The 15,639-nt window shown below is 40.4% G+C and overlaps 1 protein-coding gene across 1 annotated transcript in view; it reads left to right on the top strand.

Annotated features, from left to right (window-relative positions):
• The window catches only part of LCOR (ligand dependent nuclear receptor corepressor), a 58,316-nt gene extending 43,824 nt beyond the window's left edge, over positions 1-14,492 (top strand). The window contains exons 6-7 of the mRNA XM_068688262.1: positions 2,200-2,293; positions 4,988-14,492. Of these exons, the coding sequence (XP_068544363.1) occupies positions 2,200-2,293; positions 4,988-5,957 (1,064 nt within the window). The 3' untranslated portion in view covers positions 5,958-14,492. The remainder of the gene's footprint in view (positions 1-2,199; positions 2,294-4,987) is intronic.
• The last annotated feature ends 1,147 nt before the right edge of the window (positions 14,493-15,639 follow it).

Raw genomic sequence — 15,639 nt, 5'->3', positions numbered from 1 at the left:
AGAAGTTGTCAGAAGCTATCTTACTGATGGCGTTGGACTTAGCCTCTTTACCCTTCTTTAGAAACGTGTTAATAAATGTCTGAAACCATGCTACTAAATACAAGGTAGGCTATCCATCCTCGAGTTGAAAAGATGCCTTAAAAAAAAACAACACAACCAAAGCAAAACCTGTAGCTAGCTGGTACATAGTTGTAAATTTCACTTTATCCTTTGTTGTTGAACTGAAGTTTATGAAGTCTCTTGTAAGAAGGTCAATTTCTGGTGTCTGACAATATTGCGATGGGACATCTGGACACTTATTACACTTATAATTGCAAGTTGTCGCCACACGTCAGTTACCAAATTGCAGTGCAAGGTTATATGGCACTTTTGAAAGGGAGGCCCTCTGTGTTTAGCTGAAAGGCTTTTATTTCTAGTTAATGTTATAATAAATGTAATTAACGAGTGTCTTTTTTTGCATGCATGTTTATAAATGTTAAACTGTTCCCATTTTGAAGCCTTTCCCTGAAAGAGTAAAGGAGAGAATTAGTTCTGCTTCTGGTGTTTTGCTTTTTTTTTAATTGGAGGGTTTTGTAGAGAAGAAGAAAGGATATACACGGACTGTTCTTTAGAGACGAAAAAGCTCCGAGATAATTTATAATGTTCATTATACTTGTTACGGAATTAGAACATGTGCATATTAACTTCTGCGGGGATCTGTTTGCTGATGTAATTATTTTTTTTCCAATTTACATTTAATGTAATTGGGAAGGGGGTTTGCCAGACTTGCTAACGAGAGGCTTAAGAGGCTGTCGTGGAAGACCACTGGTGGTGCTTTTTGGTATGTTTCTGTTCTCAAGGACTGAGGGGCAGAACCTAGTTTGTCAGCTTCTCCCTCGGGGCGTGAGGCTGCTCCTGCTTGCCCTCCAGGATATATAACTGGTGATGACCCCTCTTCTGAAGGGAAGGTGGGTGAAGCACCTCCAGCAGCCTGCTGTTCAGGCCATCCTTTTGAAAAGGAGGTGCCACTTGAGCCGGTCACTGTATCCCGAGCTGGGTATCAGTGTTCAGAGGGAAGGCTCCAACTCTGCTCGCTTCGGGTTGGGTTTCGATGAGCTCCCTGATGCAGTGGGTGGAACAGCTTTCTGTCAGCTGGGTCTGTTTCGCTGTTTATCCTCTTGTTTTTTTCTCCATACATCAAATGAGAACTCGAGGCAATCTGAAAGCCATCATAGGTTGTTCTTGTGTTTGGTGGCACTTACCTGAGTTAGTGAGCAAGCAGCTCTAGTTTAGCTCCCATTTCATTTGAGGTTTCATTTCTCTCAGCCCCATAAATTTCTTGTCTCAAAGTTTCCAGGAATTTCAGGTGGCTGGGCTGCTTCTATGACAATATTGTCCTTATTAAAATGATGAGAATTTTATGTCTCAGTGCAATGGCAACAAGGCTTTGTTAGCAAAAAAAAAAATAAAAAAAATGACTCCCTTTCCTGTTGCCTAGAAATGAGAGGTTTACGTAAGGGCTCAGAGGAGCATGGGTGAGCACAAGGAAGTGCCATCAGTCACTGTGTCCGGGGCAGGATGGAAGAAGCAGTCGAGCAGGAAAAGCTGTTTAGTATATGGAAGAGGAGGCAGTAAAATGACAGGGTAGAGAGGAAATTCCTACTGGCAGCCCTGCCAGTAGGGATCCATCGGAGACATGGAAAAAAGGATGAAGCTAGCTGCCAGGTGAGGAGTCCTGCATTTGTGCCTGTGGGTTCATTCAAAAGTGAGTTTCCAATACGAAATTCTCACATTAATTTTCCTGCATTTATTTGCATTTTTAAAATAGATATATAAATAATCCAACACTGATTTGTGTATATATAATAAACGCAATTTTAAAGTCCCCAAAGTATCAGGAGTTTGAAGAGTGTTTTGTTTTGGGACTGCTGAAGGTTAGTTATGCTCAGCCTGCTTTGCGTCCTGAGCTGTCATTTGTAGGTAGTCATTTGTTCTCTGGCTCTTGTAAACAGATGCTAAATTTTGTTCTGACTTCTGGAGACAATGCTGAATTCACTTGTAAGCCAAACTATGAACAAATCCAAATCTTGACTCGTGTAAAAACAAAGTTAAAATGTTGTGTGCTAAATATGACTTTAGCCCAAAGGAGTGATTCTGTCAAGGGACAGCAAGGCTGATTCTGTTTCTTCAAACACTGAAGTGATTCTTTCATCTCTACAGACGGCGTGCTTGATTTATCCACTAAGAAGAGTCCTTGTGCCGGCAGCACCTCTCTGAGTCATTCTCCAGGGTGCTCCAGTACTCCAGGAAATGGGTAAGAGAAAGCAACTTACTATGATCTTCTAAAACTTTTTTTTTTAAAAAAAACTAAAAATATGTGTTTATCTTATGTTAATTTTAACTTAGTTTTGGTGTTAACCCTTTGGAGTAATGTGTCTTTCAGCTTGTGCCTTTGGTAAATACCTTCATCCCACCTGCCAAATAAGAATTGTTGCAAACTGAGACAGGTTTATTGCAGTAAAGAACTCTAATATCTGTTACTTTGGCCAGGTTAATGCTTAGCCACAGAGCTTTCCATTAGCTGCTGCTTGGATTCAGCGGAGATCCAAGTTCAGTTAAATGTCTGAGGAGTCTTTGTGATATAATTTACATTTCACTTCAATTAGGGGAAAGTTAACTAACAGGTTTATTTTATGGGTAGCAATGATTTGGATGATGAACCAGGATGAGTTTGATTTAAATCACTGCATGTTCTTTGTTAATATTTCCTAGCATGAACCACAGCTTAAAAAAGAGGGTTGTGGGGAGGGACAGGCAAGGAGGGAAGTCTAGAAGTTCAGAAAATTCTAGGTATGACTTTCTATGATTGCATTTTAGCACCGAATTAGTTGTTTTTAAAAAAAAACATAAAATACATGGTGTACTACTCTTGTCTTAATTAGTTCAAGGTGTGAAAGAATGCTATCAATAGTTACTTTTAGGTTTCATATTTATAATGGTCACAGTTTGCATACATTTAGAAACCCTTTACTCTTAAGAGTGAGATAAATGTACTGGAGAGGTTGACTGGGAATAAAAGGGACTTTGGGTGTTGACAGGAGAACTTTATCTTGAAGCTACCGTGAATATTTTTATTAGTGAGGTACAGAAGCAGTATGTGGTATAAACTACCATTTAATTGCTGGGTTTAGCTTAACAAAAGCATATGAAAGATGTGAATTCTTAAACTAACACCCCACTGCCACCCATGTAATCCCATGTAATGCTAACAACTGGTTTAACTGTTGCATTTATCTGGAAAAATACTACTTTCTCAGATTTTCCCCCTTTCAAGATTTCATTTCTCATTTAATATATTTATTAATAAAATACTTCAGTCCTTGTTTAGCAGTTAGTCTTAATACTTGTACACCGTTCTTAAGTGCAAACCTTGCCCACCAGCTCTTCTTTCAATTCAGAAAAGGTTTCTGTTTCTAGCTTTATTTCCTTATGAAGGTGACAAAATCCACCAGGGCTGCAAACTTTGTTCCCTTGCTTGTGCCTTAAGTGAGGGCTGAAGTCCCACACGTAGGGATGACAGGGCCAGCATCTGGCTCTGTCCTGGCCAGTTCTGTGGGTCAGGAGAGGATGCTGTACACTGGCACCTGTAGTTGCTTGTACAGGTGTGTGCTAAATGAAGGTTTAGTCTGTTCAGCTTGAAGGACATCAGGTGTGACCTTCTGTTGTAGCTAGCTGCCAGTATCACCTTTCTTCAGGCACAAACACTGGTGTGCATTCTCGTGCAACACATGCTGTAGAAGGGGCAGAGAATATGCACCAAGTTCTGTGGGACAGCAGGCTATTCATTTCTCTGGATTTGGGTCTGAATCCAGTTTGACTCTTGGTACTCCAGCTGTGACCTATCGCACCCTGGAGAGGAGCTAGCAGCATACATGTTAAGTGCTGTGCATGTTACGTGCCAGGTGCTTTCAGCGGATATGTCTGCTCTAAAGGCTTTTTTTTCCTGATCGAAATGTGACTTTAATGTAGCTTTTCAGTAGTATTCACTCTGTCCTTAAGTAACGCTGATTTATCTAGAGGGCTTCACACCAGCAAAGTCTCCCAGAGCATTGAAACTCAATTGCTTCCCAGTTGCTTGGTTAGGCTGTATGTTGAACATGGGAGGGTCTGGAGGTGGAATTTGCAACGAGTTGCTGGCCAGTGTGACTTAGTTACTACAGAGGGGCTAAGCAAGCAAAATATTAAAATACACGTGTTTATCTGCAGTAGTACATTGTGTCATAAAGAACACTTGTGACATAAGGAAAACGGTTAAAAAAAAAAAAAACATACTGTTTTTTCTGCTACTAACCCTTGGTCTGGACTAAAGTTCATAGCTTTGTATTTGAGTTTTTTTCCTAGCCATGCTGTGCTGTGTGTCAAATGAGAATCAGGGACATGTATATATGCACTTAGTTGTTAAGAGAGCAATTTGGTAAGTCTAGCGTTTTTCTTTGTGATCTGCAGTATCCCAGCTTTCATACTTGGTGCTTAATGAAAGTCAAGCCAATCAGTCATATTTGCATGTTGAATATGTTGCATTTTTGGCTTACTCTTTTATTACTGTACTTGTTTAGTGGTAACGTCACACCAGTAACACAGTTGTGTATAGATCTATGGCGATTGACTACTACTTTGTAATTAAGGTGCTATTTTCAGACGCTTGCGCGAAGTCTTTTCTCCTCCGAGAATTTGTGAACCCAACCAGAGACCAGCCAACAGGTTTCATTTTTTTCTTTGCCCAAAAAGCTTCTCTTTTTTTGTGAACAAGTTTTAAAACTGACTGATGCTGAGACTTAGTAAACAAAAACAAAATTTAAAAATTAAAACAAAAATTTAGAGAAAAAAATAAATAACACAAAAAGTGATGTTACCCAAGCAAGGCCTTCTAATAAAGGAGTGGCCCCCTCACCCATCCCTCCCTACCTGTGCAAGTCCTGCTCACATCAGTTTCCTTCCATCCAATTAGGCGACCTGGGAGACCCAGCCAGCACCATCCAGAGGGACTACAGAGTGGTGATGGGGTACCTCCAAGAAGCTTGCAGGATGGAACCAGGGAAGGTTATGGCCACTCTACATCTCTTAAAGTACCGCTGGCTCGATCACTCCAGATTAGTGAAGAACTGCTGAGCAGAAACCAGTTTTCTACGGCTGCCAGCCATGGGCCATCTGGACTACAGAATCATGGACAGCACTTAATATTATCCAGGGAGGCTTCTTGGGCAAAACCACACTACGAATTCAATTTCAGCCGCATGAAATTCAGGGGAAATGGTGCACTCAGCAACATCAGTGACCTTCCTTTTCTTACAGAAAACTCTGCCTTTCAAAAAATGGCACTTCAAACTAAACAGGATGGGAAAAAGGACGTGAGCCATTCGTCTCCTGTGGATTTAAAGATACCACAAGTTCGAGGCATGGACCTTTCTTGGGAGTCCCGCACTGGTGACCAGTACAGCTATAGCTCTTTGGTAATGGGTTCACAAACGGAGAGCGCGCTTAGCAAAAAGTTAAGGGCTATCCTTCCAAAACAAAACAGGAGAAGTTTGCTGGATGCTGGACCAGATTCCTGGGGCTCAGATGCTGAGCAGTCTACCTCTGGACAGCCATATCCCACCTCAGATCAAGAGGGAGATCCTGGCTCCAAGCAACCTAGGAAGAAAAGAGGGAGATACAGACAGTACAACAGCGAGATACTGGAGGAAGCAATCTCTGTGGTTATGAGCGGGAAAATGAGCGTTTCCAAAGCTCAGAGTATTTATGGGATCCCCCACAGTACACTGGAGTACAAAGTTAAAGAGAGGCTGGGCACTTTGAAAAACCCTCCAAAGAAAAAAATGAAATTAATGAGGTCGGAGGGGCAGGATGTTTCAGTAAAGATTGAATTAGATCCCCAGGGAGAAGCAGCACAAAGTGCGAATGAATTGAAAGATGAGTAGGGATGTTGTAGAGTGCCAATTACTTTGCAAACTGGGTGAGCACTACTGCATAGTTCAACCACCATTGAGCACACCTGATTCTCCTACTGACTGCAATGTTCTTTCCTTTGCAGTCTAGCATAGACTTGCGTGGACACAGGTGAAAGGTGTGCTCTGAATGTCACATTTGTAAATTTTTTTCTTGCCTGGTATGGTGCAGTTTCCCTCCTTCACCTGCCCACTACCCTGCTCTCTTTTTTTCCTCCCCCTTTTTTTTTTTTTTTTTTGCCTTTTGCATGTTTCTCTGTAATAGAGAGTTGAGTTACCTCATAAAGAATGCAGATCTGTGGAAGTGGACATCTTGCCTGTACAGCCCGCCTGAACTCCTGTTGTTGGAATTTTTCTTCTCTGCCTTTAGAGAAATAAGTCCACTTTGTTAAACTGATAGTCTCTCCAAACCAGGCTTTTTTGACTGAGAAAATCAGACTGTCGTTCTACAAAAGGTTTCAGTAATCTTTTTTTCCCCCTCCTTTTCTTTGATCCAGTTGATGGAAAGATTTAAGCTAAATCAAGCTACTTAGGAATGGTACCTCTCTCGAACTCGGAGATTTGTTTATTTGGTGGATAATCAATTGGGTCTAATTAGGCTCTCCGCTATTTTATTTCTAAATTAAACATACCATTCGCTGTCTGCTTAGTGCTCACCCGGAGGGGAGGGGAGGGAAAACTTACATACACTACCTTCAGAATATGTCAGTTGATTATTTGTAACACTACCTTTGCTGTAATTTTGTTTGATATTTTTGAAGGGTGATATTTGACTCACCTGCTTGAGGATGTAGCCTTATCTCACGGAAGACAAGCTTCTCATGGCCAGGAGCAGTCAGGGTACACTAAATGATGTATTAGGGTATGCCTCATTATAACAGAACTATGGTTCTTGTGACCTTTATGCTTTTTACAGACTTGATTCTGAGTTTACTAAACTATGTGGTTCCAACAACTAGTTTAAATGACTCTAATCTGGGGACGGGGGGGGATACGTGTAACAAACTACTGTGATCTTGCGCAAAAAAAAAAAAAAAAAGCCCACAAAACAGTGATCTCAAACGTTACAACCTCAGTAGTCTGCCCAAATATCCACGTTAGTGAAGGAGCTTGTTAATGTTCAGGGAAGAAGTAAAACACTGGTAGCCTGATCTAACTCAGGCTCTGCATCATATCTATCTGTAATACAGTCAGGGTCGAACACCCGATGAATGGGTGTTTCCTTTTTAAATATTACAGTTGCCAGTAGCAGGAAATAATCTAAGTCCTGCTTTTTTTTTTTTGGGTGTTGTTTTTATTTAACCTATTTTGATAGTGGTTTAGCACATGCTAGAATAAGCATTTAAACACCGTAAAAGCACTCCGTAAACCACAAATATTTTTTTCTTTTTTTTCCAAATGTTAATGATATCTGTATCGTTATATGGAGATCCAGGATAAGTTTTTGTACAGAACTTTTATCTTTGATACTTTCAGCGGGAGTGGTCAGTAACTAGGTGGAGCTTACTGGACTTACCACAGTACGACCAAATCGCAATTGCTGGTTCTTCAGGTAGAAACAATTTGGTCTTAATTTGTGCAAAAGGTAGCTAGAATTACCGCTTTTTTTCCCAGTTGCACAACCAAAAGAAGCATTGGAATTTTTGTGTGAGAGCATTCAGTGATGTCAGTGATTGAAAGTGGTTTCTACAAGTTCACGGGAGGATGGCCTTAGCTAGTCCTAGGGATGCTGAATGAATTCTGGAACAATTGATGCTATTAGCCTCTCCCCCTCCCCAGTAACTTCATATTTTCAAAGGTTAGGCACACCATTGCTGTCGTTTTAAATATGCACTGCTCATTCTTGAAACGGGCCGGGCATTTGGCCCCAGGTATACTTTTTTGTTTGTTTACTAAATATGCTTTAGTACTCAAAATCCTGGTTCCTCGTAGCTCTCTAGTTGTCGTTGCGGCATTTGAAGCAGTTGAAGCTCAGTAGCAGTATATAAACTCTGCAATATGTTCCAGTTTAGCTGGTAATTGCAATAAAGGTGCAGTTAATCGTGTGGTTTCATCTGCTGTTGGAGGTTATGGTAGAAAGTTTGCAAGTTTAACACAGGAAAAAAAAAGAGTTAACACAGTTTTACTGTTCAGAGAGGTTTAACCTTTTGCAGTTGTCTTTATTTAAGCAACATGAGTTGAGTTTTATGAAAACTTGTCACTGTAGTGTACGTGGAGTGCTCATTTTACTAACCTAAATATTTTGTATGTGTATGTTTAAGTGGGTGACAATCGTGCAGCAGAAGAATGGTGTGCCTACCCTTTAATGCTGCAGTTTTAAAAGAGAATTTGTCTTGTCATTTCAGACTGTAGGCTAAGAATTGTAAATAGATAGTGAGAAGTTGAGTACTCTTTATTTGCTTTGGTTAGAAAGTGGATTTAAAAAAATAACCAACAAACCAAACGCGTAACTTTCTCAGTTTAAATGTCCTGAGACCTGAAGATTGTAATACTCACGTCTGCAAAGCTTTTAAACACAACACTTGATCTGTGATAACTTATTATTCAGGTAACCTTTCTTTTTCGAGAAGCTTTTGAACAACCATATTTCCTCCAAAGGTCTCTGTTTAAAAAGAAAAAAAAAGAAAAAAGTGTAGATTATTTTTTAAGCACTAATTGCATTACGTTGGTAACTGCAATATAAAATAGCCATTATTGTTTTGTGAAGCATGGTTGAGATTAGTTAGTGGTCCCTTTGAAAAATTTCATGAGCCTCTCAAAAAAATAAAAACAAATTTAAAAAAAAAAGCTGCTGAATATTCAAAAGATATATATTTTACCTTATTGTAGGTTTTGTAAATTTAGTCTGTAATATTCAGGTGCACCTTTTAATGTTAACTTTTTGTTTCAAAGTCCCATCTAATGTATTTTCTCTGAGGTGATTCATCACGTAAGGCTAGTATCACTCGAAGTGCTGCAGTGATCACTAAGATTTTGTTTCAGTTCTCACTACATATTTTTTACAGGCGCTTTCAGTGTAGCTAACTAGTAGTATTTGGGATCATTTTAAATATATGATTGGAATTAATGTTTGTCCATTAGCATGCTTAATTTTCTGCTGACCAGCAGTTTGCATGGCCAAAATCCCTGGTTGACCATATTTTGGTGTGGGAAGGTGTGGTTCACTGCTGTCTTTGTGACAAAAGCCTTGTTTCTCATGTTATTTCTGGTAAGTGGATGCTTATGTTACTTGGATCACTTGGACAGGAGATAAGGTTTAAAATCTTTCTTCTGCTGCTCTTCTGAGATGGCATTAACGCGTAACGTAGACAAACCGCAACCCTGTAAAAATGGAGACGTCGATAGGAGGAGGCCTTTCGGGTATTTTTCGTCACTAGTTTGCTCTTATTCCCGAGAACGTCCATCCGATGTAGTTATTGGACTTAACAGTATTGTTGTGTACTACGTTGATGTAGCTGAAAAAGCCTGACAGCAAGAAACTGTGAATAATATTTGTGGCAGTCTCTGAAAACTAGTTTTTCAGTCCAAGTGTCATGAAGGAGAATCCCTCTCCCCTACCCCCATCCTAGAAAAGTAATTTTATATTTTGTGTGTATAAAGTTTTAAGGTTCAAGTTTCATATTGTACTGAAGTTTAGGTGTCGCTTGGTAAATCTTTGCTGCAGCATATAATTGAAGATGAGTAAGGCTTAGTGTGGTAGGGGTCCTGGTGTGGAGTTAATTATCGTACAGTTCTGGTGAGAAAGCCCAACATGTATGAAATGTGTCCTTTTTTTATTATTATTTGGACTTGTAAGATGTAAAAGTGCTTTTTTAGAACTCTGACCTATTACAAACTATTACCTCACTTTCAGCCAGCTGGATCCTCATTCCACAGTGTTGTAGGCATTATCGTGGCCGTAATGCTTGAGTACAGCTATCGAGTTGAACGTTTCCAGTCAGGTATTGTAGGGACACGTATCTGGACTCGCTTTGATTTCTGTCAGAAGACTTTTTTCTCAGTCATTCGCTAACCTTTCTTGAAGGCTCAAGGCAGTTCCCTTTAGGATTTCTCATTTCTTCCTGTTAAGCAGAATTTGCTGCCCAGGCGATGCAGGTATGCCTTTTGCTTTCTTCTTGCTGCAGAACCCCTAATTCCATGCTGGCGTTACCAGCCCTGTTGCTAGACCTGAATTTTCACTGAATTCGGAAAACAAATGTGTTAACAAATGCAGGTGTAGAGATAAGGTAGTGCCTCTAGTAAGGGAACACCTTCAGCTTCTGTGTTCTCTAACAATTCCTGTGCCACCTTCCTTCTGGAGCTTTCCAGTGCTCACGGATATTCCTAAACACGAAAGGTAACTGCAGGTGTGCTTAGCTTGGTTAGGAGCAGGCAAGGAACAGTCTGTGCTTTTACTAGTGGCAGGCCGACATTAGTCTGAATATTTCTTTCACAAGGACCCGAGGGTACATTGCCTTCCCCCAGAAATTCGCAGGAACTGGCAATATGATTCAGGGGCTTTAGGGTTGAGTAAGCTTTGTATAGGTTGGAACAACTTCTTAGTTCTGACTGAATTGCTTTTTATATCGTCTGCAGCGATTGTTATACAGGCAAAACTGGAGTTATCGTGCTGCTTTTCAGTTTACTTTGGATCAATGCTCTTAAGATGTCCTTGAGTCTTAGGAGAAGAACACGGTGTCCAAGGAGTGAAGGGAACACTGTGCCGTTCCCTTGTTTCTCAAAAACAGTGTGGCAACATCTTGTCGTGTAAAGAGCTCTTTCTTTCAGTGAAGACGAAATTTTAACTCTTCAGTGTGAGAATGCATGCACCTATTGCAGTCCAAACGCTTATGAAGGCATATTGGTTAACCTGTACTGAAAGCTTTGTCACAATAGTTGAAATATCTGAAATTCTCTGCCAGATGTTAGAGGTAGGATTGAAGGGTTGCTTCTCCCTTTTAGGGGCATCAGAAACTTCTAGGTTTTCCCCACAAATGTTTCAAAAACTAAATGTGACTTCAGTCTAGGTCAATACTGCTTTTTCTTGGCACCAGTAGGTAATGCTGACTGATACCGGTTTTAGAAGCTATACCCAAATTGTTTCGAGACTAGTCTTGGTACTGTTGAGGTCAATACTTGGTCTTGAATTATTTTGAAAACTCAGTGATTAGAACCTTCAGAAACCTGAAAATCTGCACTGCTAGTTCTGTTAGATGTAGCAAATACATTCACTATGGTTATGAATTTCTGATTATCCAGGGTGTCACCACTGCAAGTACTGTGGTGATTGCTAAACAGAGAGAGATTGTAGACTCGGAATGATTCATAGATGCACTCCACATAGACCAGGAAAAAACTACAGCATTCTAGTGTCCATCTCTCTCCTGTTTTTGGTTTGACTAGGGCCAGGTCTCTTTAACAGTATTACAGCAGCAGATTTGGGCTTCACGTCCTATTTAATTATGCCTATATTCAGGTATCGTCACGAAAACCTTTTGTATTAGAGAGCTTTTTCTAATCCTCACAAAAATCTCTTACCCCAATTGCAAAATCAGTTTTCCTGGGCTAAGTACTAGGAGGCTGGATTTTTTTCAGCCTGTCCCAGGGTATTTCATTCACCTTCTTAAAAACAAACATCTCCCCCTTCCTGCCCTATGCTTGTCTCTACTTAATTGGTAAGTATAGCTTCAGAGTACTCGAGATGCTAATTCTACCTGTTGGAGCAGGGATTAGGACACAGACTTCATTCTGACTGGAGCAGGAAATGTTAATGCCAGAAAGTAATTTCTCTAGTTATTACCTAATATACAGTCTTAATGTTTTTTCCTACTCAGAAGTAATGAAGACACCACTACAGCTACTAATACAGTATCAACTACTTGGTGCTACATTTCTCAAATATTTTTGCAGATACTATTTTTTATGCCTGCATGAAAGCATGTAAACTTTTCTGTCAGTATAAAAAGCACTTGTCTGACCTATTCTAAAGTACCAGAAAAGGGATAAATAACTGCAGCACTTTTTCTGTTACAACGCCAGAGTCTTAATTAAATCTGGTCTTCAGGTTATGAGGTATTTTAAACGTACAATCTAGGATCGTTAACAGCTTTTCAGGTCAGATTACAAGTTCTCTTGGGATACTAATCTGTCTTTTCAAGAGTAGTATGACAAAATATTCTGAAGTTCAGGCAGGGGATGTATACATGCCTGATATTTTTAACTGGTCATTTCAGGAGGCCATTTCAGGGCTTGACATTTGGAATCTGGGATGGTGGGTAGGGAAAGGGAAGTTTCCCAAACTGAAAAATCATTTTGGACCATTGTTTAATGTTCAGTTTGTAAAAATATATCACAAGAAAAATGGGTAGGGATTCTTTCTCCCTTATGCCTTCAGGGAATGAGTAGTATTTAGAATCTCTGGCTGAAATTCAAGCCTTTTTACCATGTAAATTTTTAATATAAACTCATTGACATGCTTTTTACATCTGAGGACTGAAAATGGATCTTAATGTTTAAGTTGTGGAATGGTATATTTCTTAAATGAAGGGGGAACATTAAAAAAAATAGATTAGAATACCAGCATTAGTGAGCTTAAGGGATTTTAGTATGTAATAGCAAAGTATAGCAAAGTATTTGATTAAAAAAAATTAATCTTGAATTGCTAGTCTGTAACTAGGTGCATTCTAATTTAGCAGGTGAATATTCTTTACTTATCGATATATGATGGGCTTTTTGCAAATAGAAACCTTTATCTGAGTCCCACGTGTTGCTTGTACTGATGGGATGTATGCTTACAGCAGCTTACTGCTGCTTTAAAATGTATAAAATATGTTTTGAGTGTTTGCTCATAACTCTTTCTAACCTCCACTTGTTAAATTGTCAGACATTGGTATTTTATCAGTCCGCAATGTAAGTTTAAACTAATGTTCTTAGGAATCCAACTTGTACACACACTGTTTAAAAACCCTCAGGGACAGTTTACACACTATCCTCACTCAATTCAGGTACTTGTACTCTCTTCTTAAACCTAGCAGTGACTTGTATTTTGTTTTGCTTTTCTTTTGACGTGCTGATAGCACATCCTTGATGAATGTCAACTTAAAACTCAGTTCAGGTATCCAGGTATAACTCAGCCAAACGGATTTTAAAGCTGCATATTTACTCTCCAGCACACAGTGCCTCAGACACTTATAGTGGCATTCTGTATATTCAGTTATTACTACTGAGCAGATCGCGTGGGGGTTCCTGGTATGTATTGTAAGAAATTCCTATGTATATTATATAATATGTATTATATTATATACATATATAGTATATATGTTATCTTAAACTTATATATTTTAAAATGCCACTACTAGCCAGCGCAGCTAAAAAAGAAATACATTCCCAGCTGCTTCTGTACCCGGCAGAGGCAGCTTCTTAACGTGGCTCTTGCTTCTCTCTCACCATAACTACTTCTAACCTCAAGCACGGGTCCTTGGCTGTCTGACCTCTACACTCTAGTTATGCAATGTCCTTAGAGAATTCTGTGCACTGGCCACTGTGATGGAAACCAATGGGCCGGGAGTGCTTTGAGTTTATTAGTAATTGTTCTGCCAAAGTTGGTGTTTGTATGACAAGCGTGTAAACCTGTCAGATAATCAGCAGAGGTCCGAGTTGGTAACGGTGCACGTAATCGCTTCCACCTAATTGGTAGGACCGGGCCCTCAGCAGGTGTCTCCTCTCTGATGCTGAGCGCTAATTCCAAACGTGTTGGCACTGAACATCTGTAGTGATGGGCCTCCGTGCTGCGCTCGCAGGGAGGTGAAACTTCAAAATAAAATCTGCTGCTCTGCTCTCGCAGGAATCTGTTGGCAGTCGCAAGTCAGCAACACCTCTGCTTTATTATTTGACACTTTACATCTAAAAAGTCTTCTCTTTCTATTTATGTAACCCATAGTCTTTGAAGAGTATGGAAAATGGCATTTCTCTCTGACCTCTAGAAGTTCAAGTGTCATGGGAAAAAAACAGGAACCCCCCCCTTTACTCTTATGGACCTCATTTCAATATACTGTTTACAGTTTGACGGAATTGTATAATTTAATATTTCTCTTGTACTGTAGTTTATATTTATTTACAGATTTTTTTGTACTGTGTGATTTGAATTTTTTGTTCCTTGCTATGATCAATGTTTTATGTAGTAGAGCACTTATGATCACAAATTAAGGTTTTTGGTTTGATTGCACTACATTAATTTTTTTAATGCAGTTCTGATTTTTTGACTGGACTAAATAAGCTGTGTCTTAATGTATGTGATAAGTACTTTTAAATTTTTATTTCATGTGGTCCATTTATTTTTTTGCATTGTATGTCAAAGCGCTAATTCTCTTGTTGTGCATGTGTAAGATTTAATGGCTCCATTGTATTATTTGACCATGTCATTTTGGAAACACATTCCCAGCTGTAACGTTGTGTATGGTAGTTTTCACTGGATGCTAGACTTTTCAAAACCACTATTCTTCTAATAAATTTTGTTGTGAAAAACTTGAAGGGGTTCCCATTCTCTTGTTTCTAGTGTGCTTCCTAAACGCTTGCACTAGTAAATCGGAGGTTTTGAAATGCAAATTACTGCGAATAAAGAACCAGGGGAGGAAGTGAAAATAGCAGGTGAAACAAATTCTGGCTGGAGGCTCAAGCTTTGGGGTCGATGCGCTCCCTTCGTGCCTTGTTGGTGATTAGGATTGGTGAGGAAGCTGCTTGAGCAGCTGGGAAGGGAATGTGTGCGAGAGCTGAAATGTCGCCTTGCAGCAGCCTGCTCTCGTGAACTCCCCTACTCTAATTCGCTCTTCCCTACTGGCCACCTTAATTTCTCTCATGGTAAATAATTTATTTGGTGAAGAATGAACAGCGTCTCGGGAGGGGAGGGGGGGAAAAAGTAGCCTTGTTCATTGAGCACTTAGTAATGAGCCAAGGTAGAAACCCTGCAAATAAAAGCCTAGCTGGGAACCTTTACCGTTGCCTTGCACGGCTCAATTTGGCTCGCTTGCCATCTCCCAAATAACCCTGTTCCCCTGGGAGCAGCGCCTTGCTTACCGGAGGAGCTTGGACCAAGCTCACGCTATCTGCCTCCCTGCACAGCAGTGCTCTGCTTGCCTGCAGCCCCAGCTCCCCCTGCACACAGGGGCACGGCCCCAGCTCCTGGTTTTCGGGGAAGGCTCCAGCCCCGCTGTCCTGCACGGGTCCCGGGGCAGGCTGAGCGGTGCCACCACGCTCCAGCTGCTGCCTGCTGCAGCCCCCCTTCCCTTTCTGCCCACCCCACTTGGTGTTGGGTTGAACTACTTTTAACGTCATGCATTATTGATAGCTAAATGCTGAATGCTGAAAAGTAGGTTACAGGAAGCGGTGTGTAATGGAGGCCACGTGGGTTTGGGCATTTCTGCTAACCTGTGGGCTCAGTCCTAGGGTGATTTTGAGAGCAGCACGTGGGAATCTCCTGGCTTCAGGAACATTCACGTAGTGCTGCAGCCTGTCTGCTCCAGGCTCCTCTTTTTCCTGACAAGTGTTTTCCTCAGCTTGTGCTGCTGAAATGTAGGTAGAGTTTGCATTTACTAACATCATCTCCAATTCCATTTTTTGGTAAAGATACCTGATTATTACACTACAGACTGACTATTGTATTCCTCGTATACTAACCCTG

This window comes from Anas acuta, chromosome 7, assembly GCF_963932015.1.
Source record: "Anas acuta chromosome 7, bAnaAcu1.1, whole genome shotgun sequence".
Lineage (NCBI taxonomy): Eukaryota > Metazoa > Chordata > Aves > Anseriformes > Anatidae > Anas > Anas acuta.
Note: the sequence above shows the minus strand (reverse complement) of the source record. Positions and strands in the feature narration are given on the sequence as shown.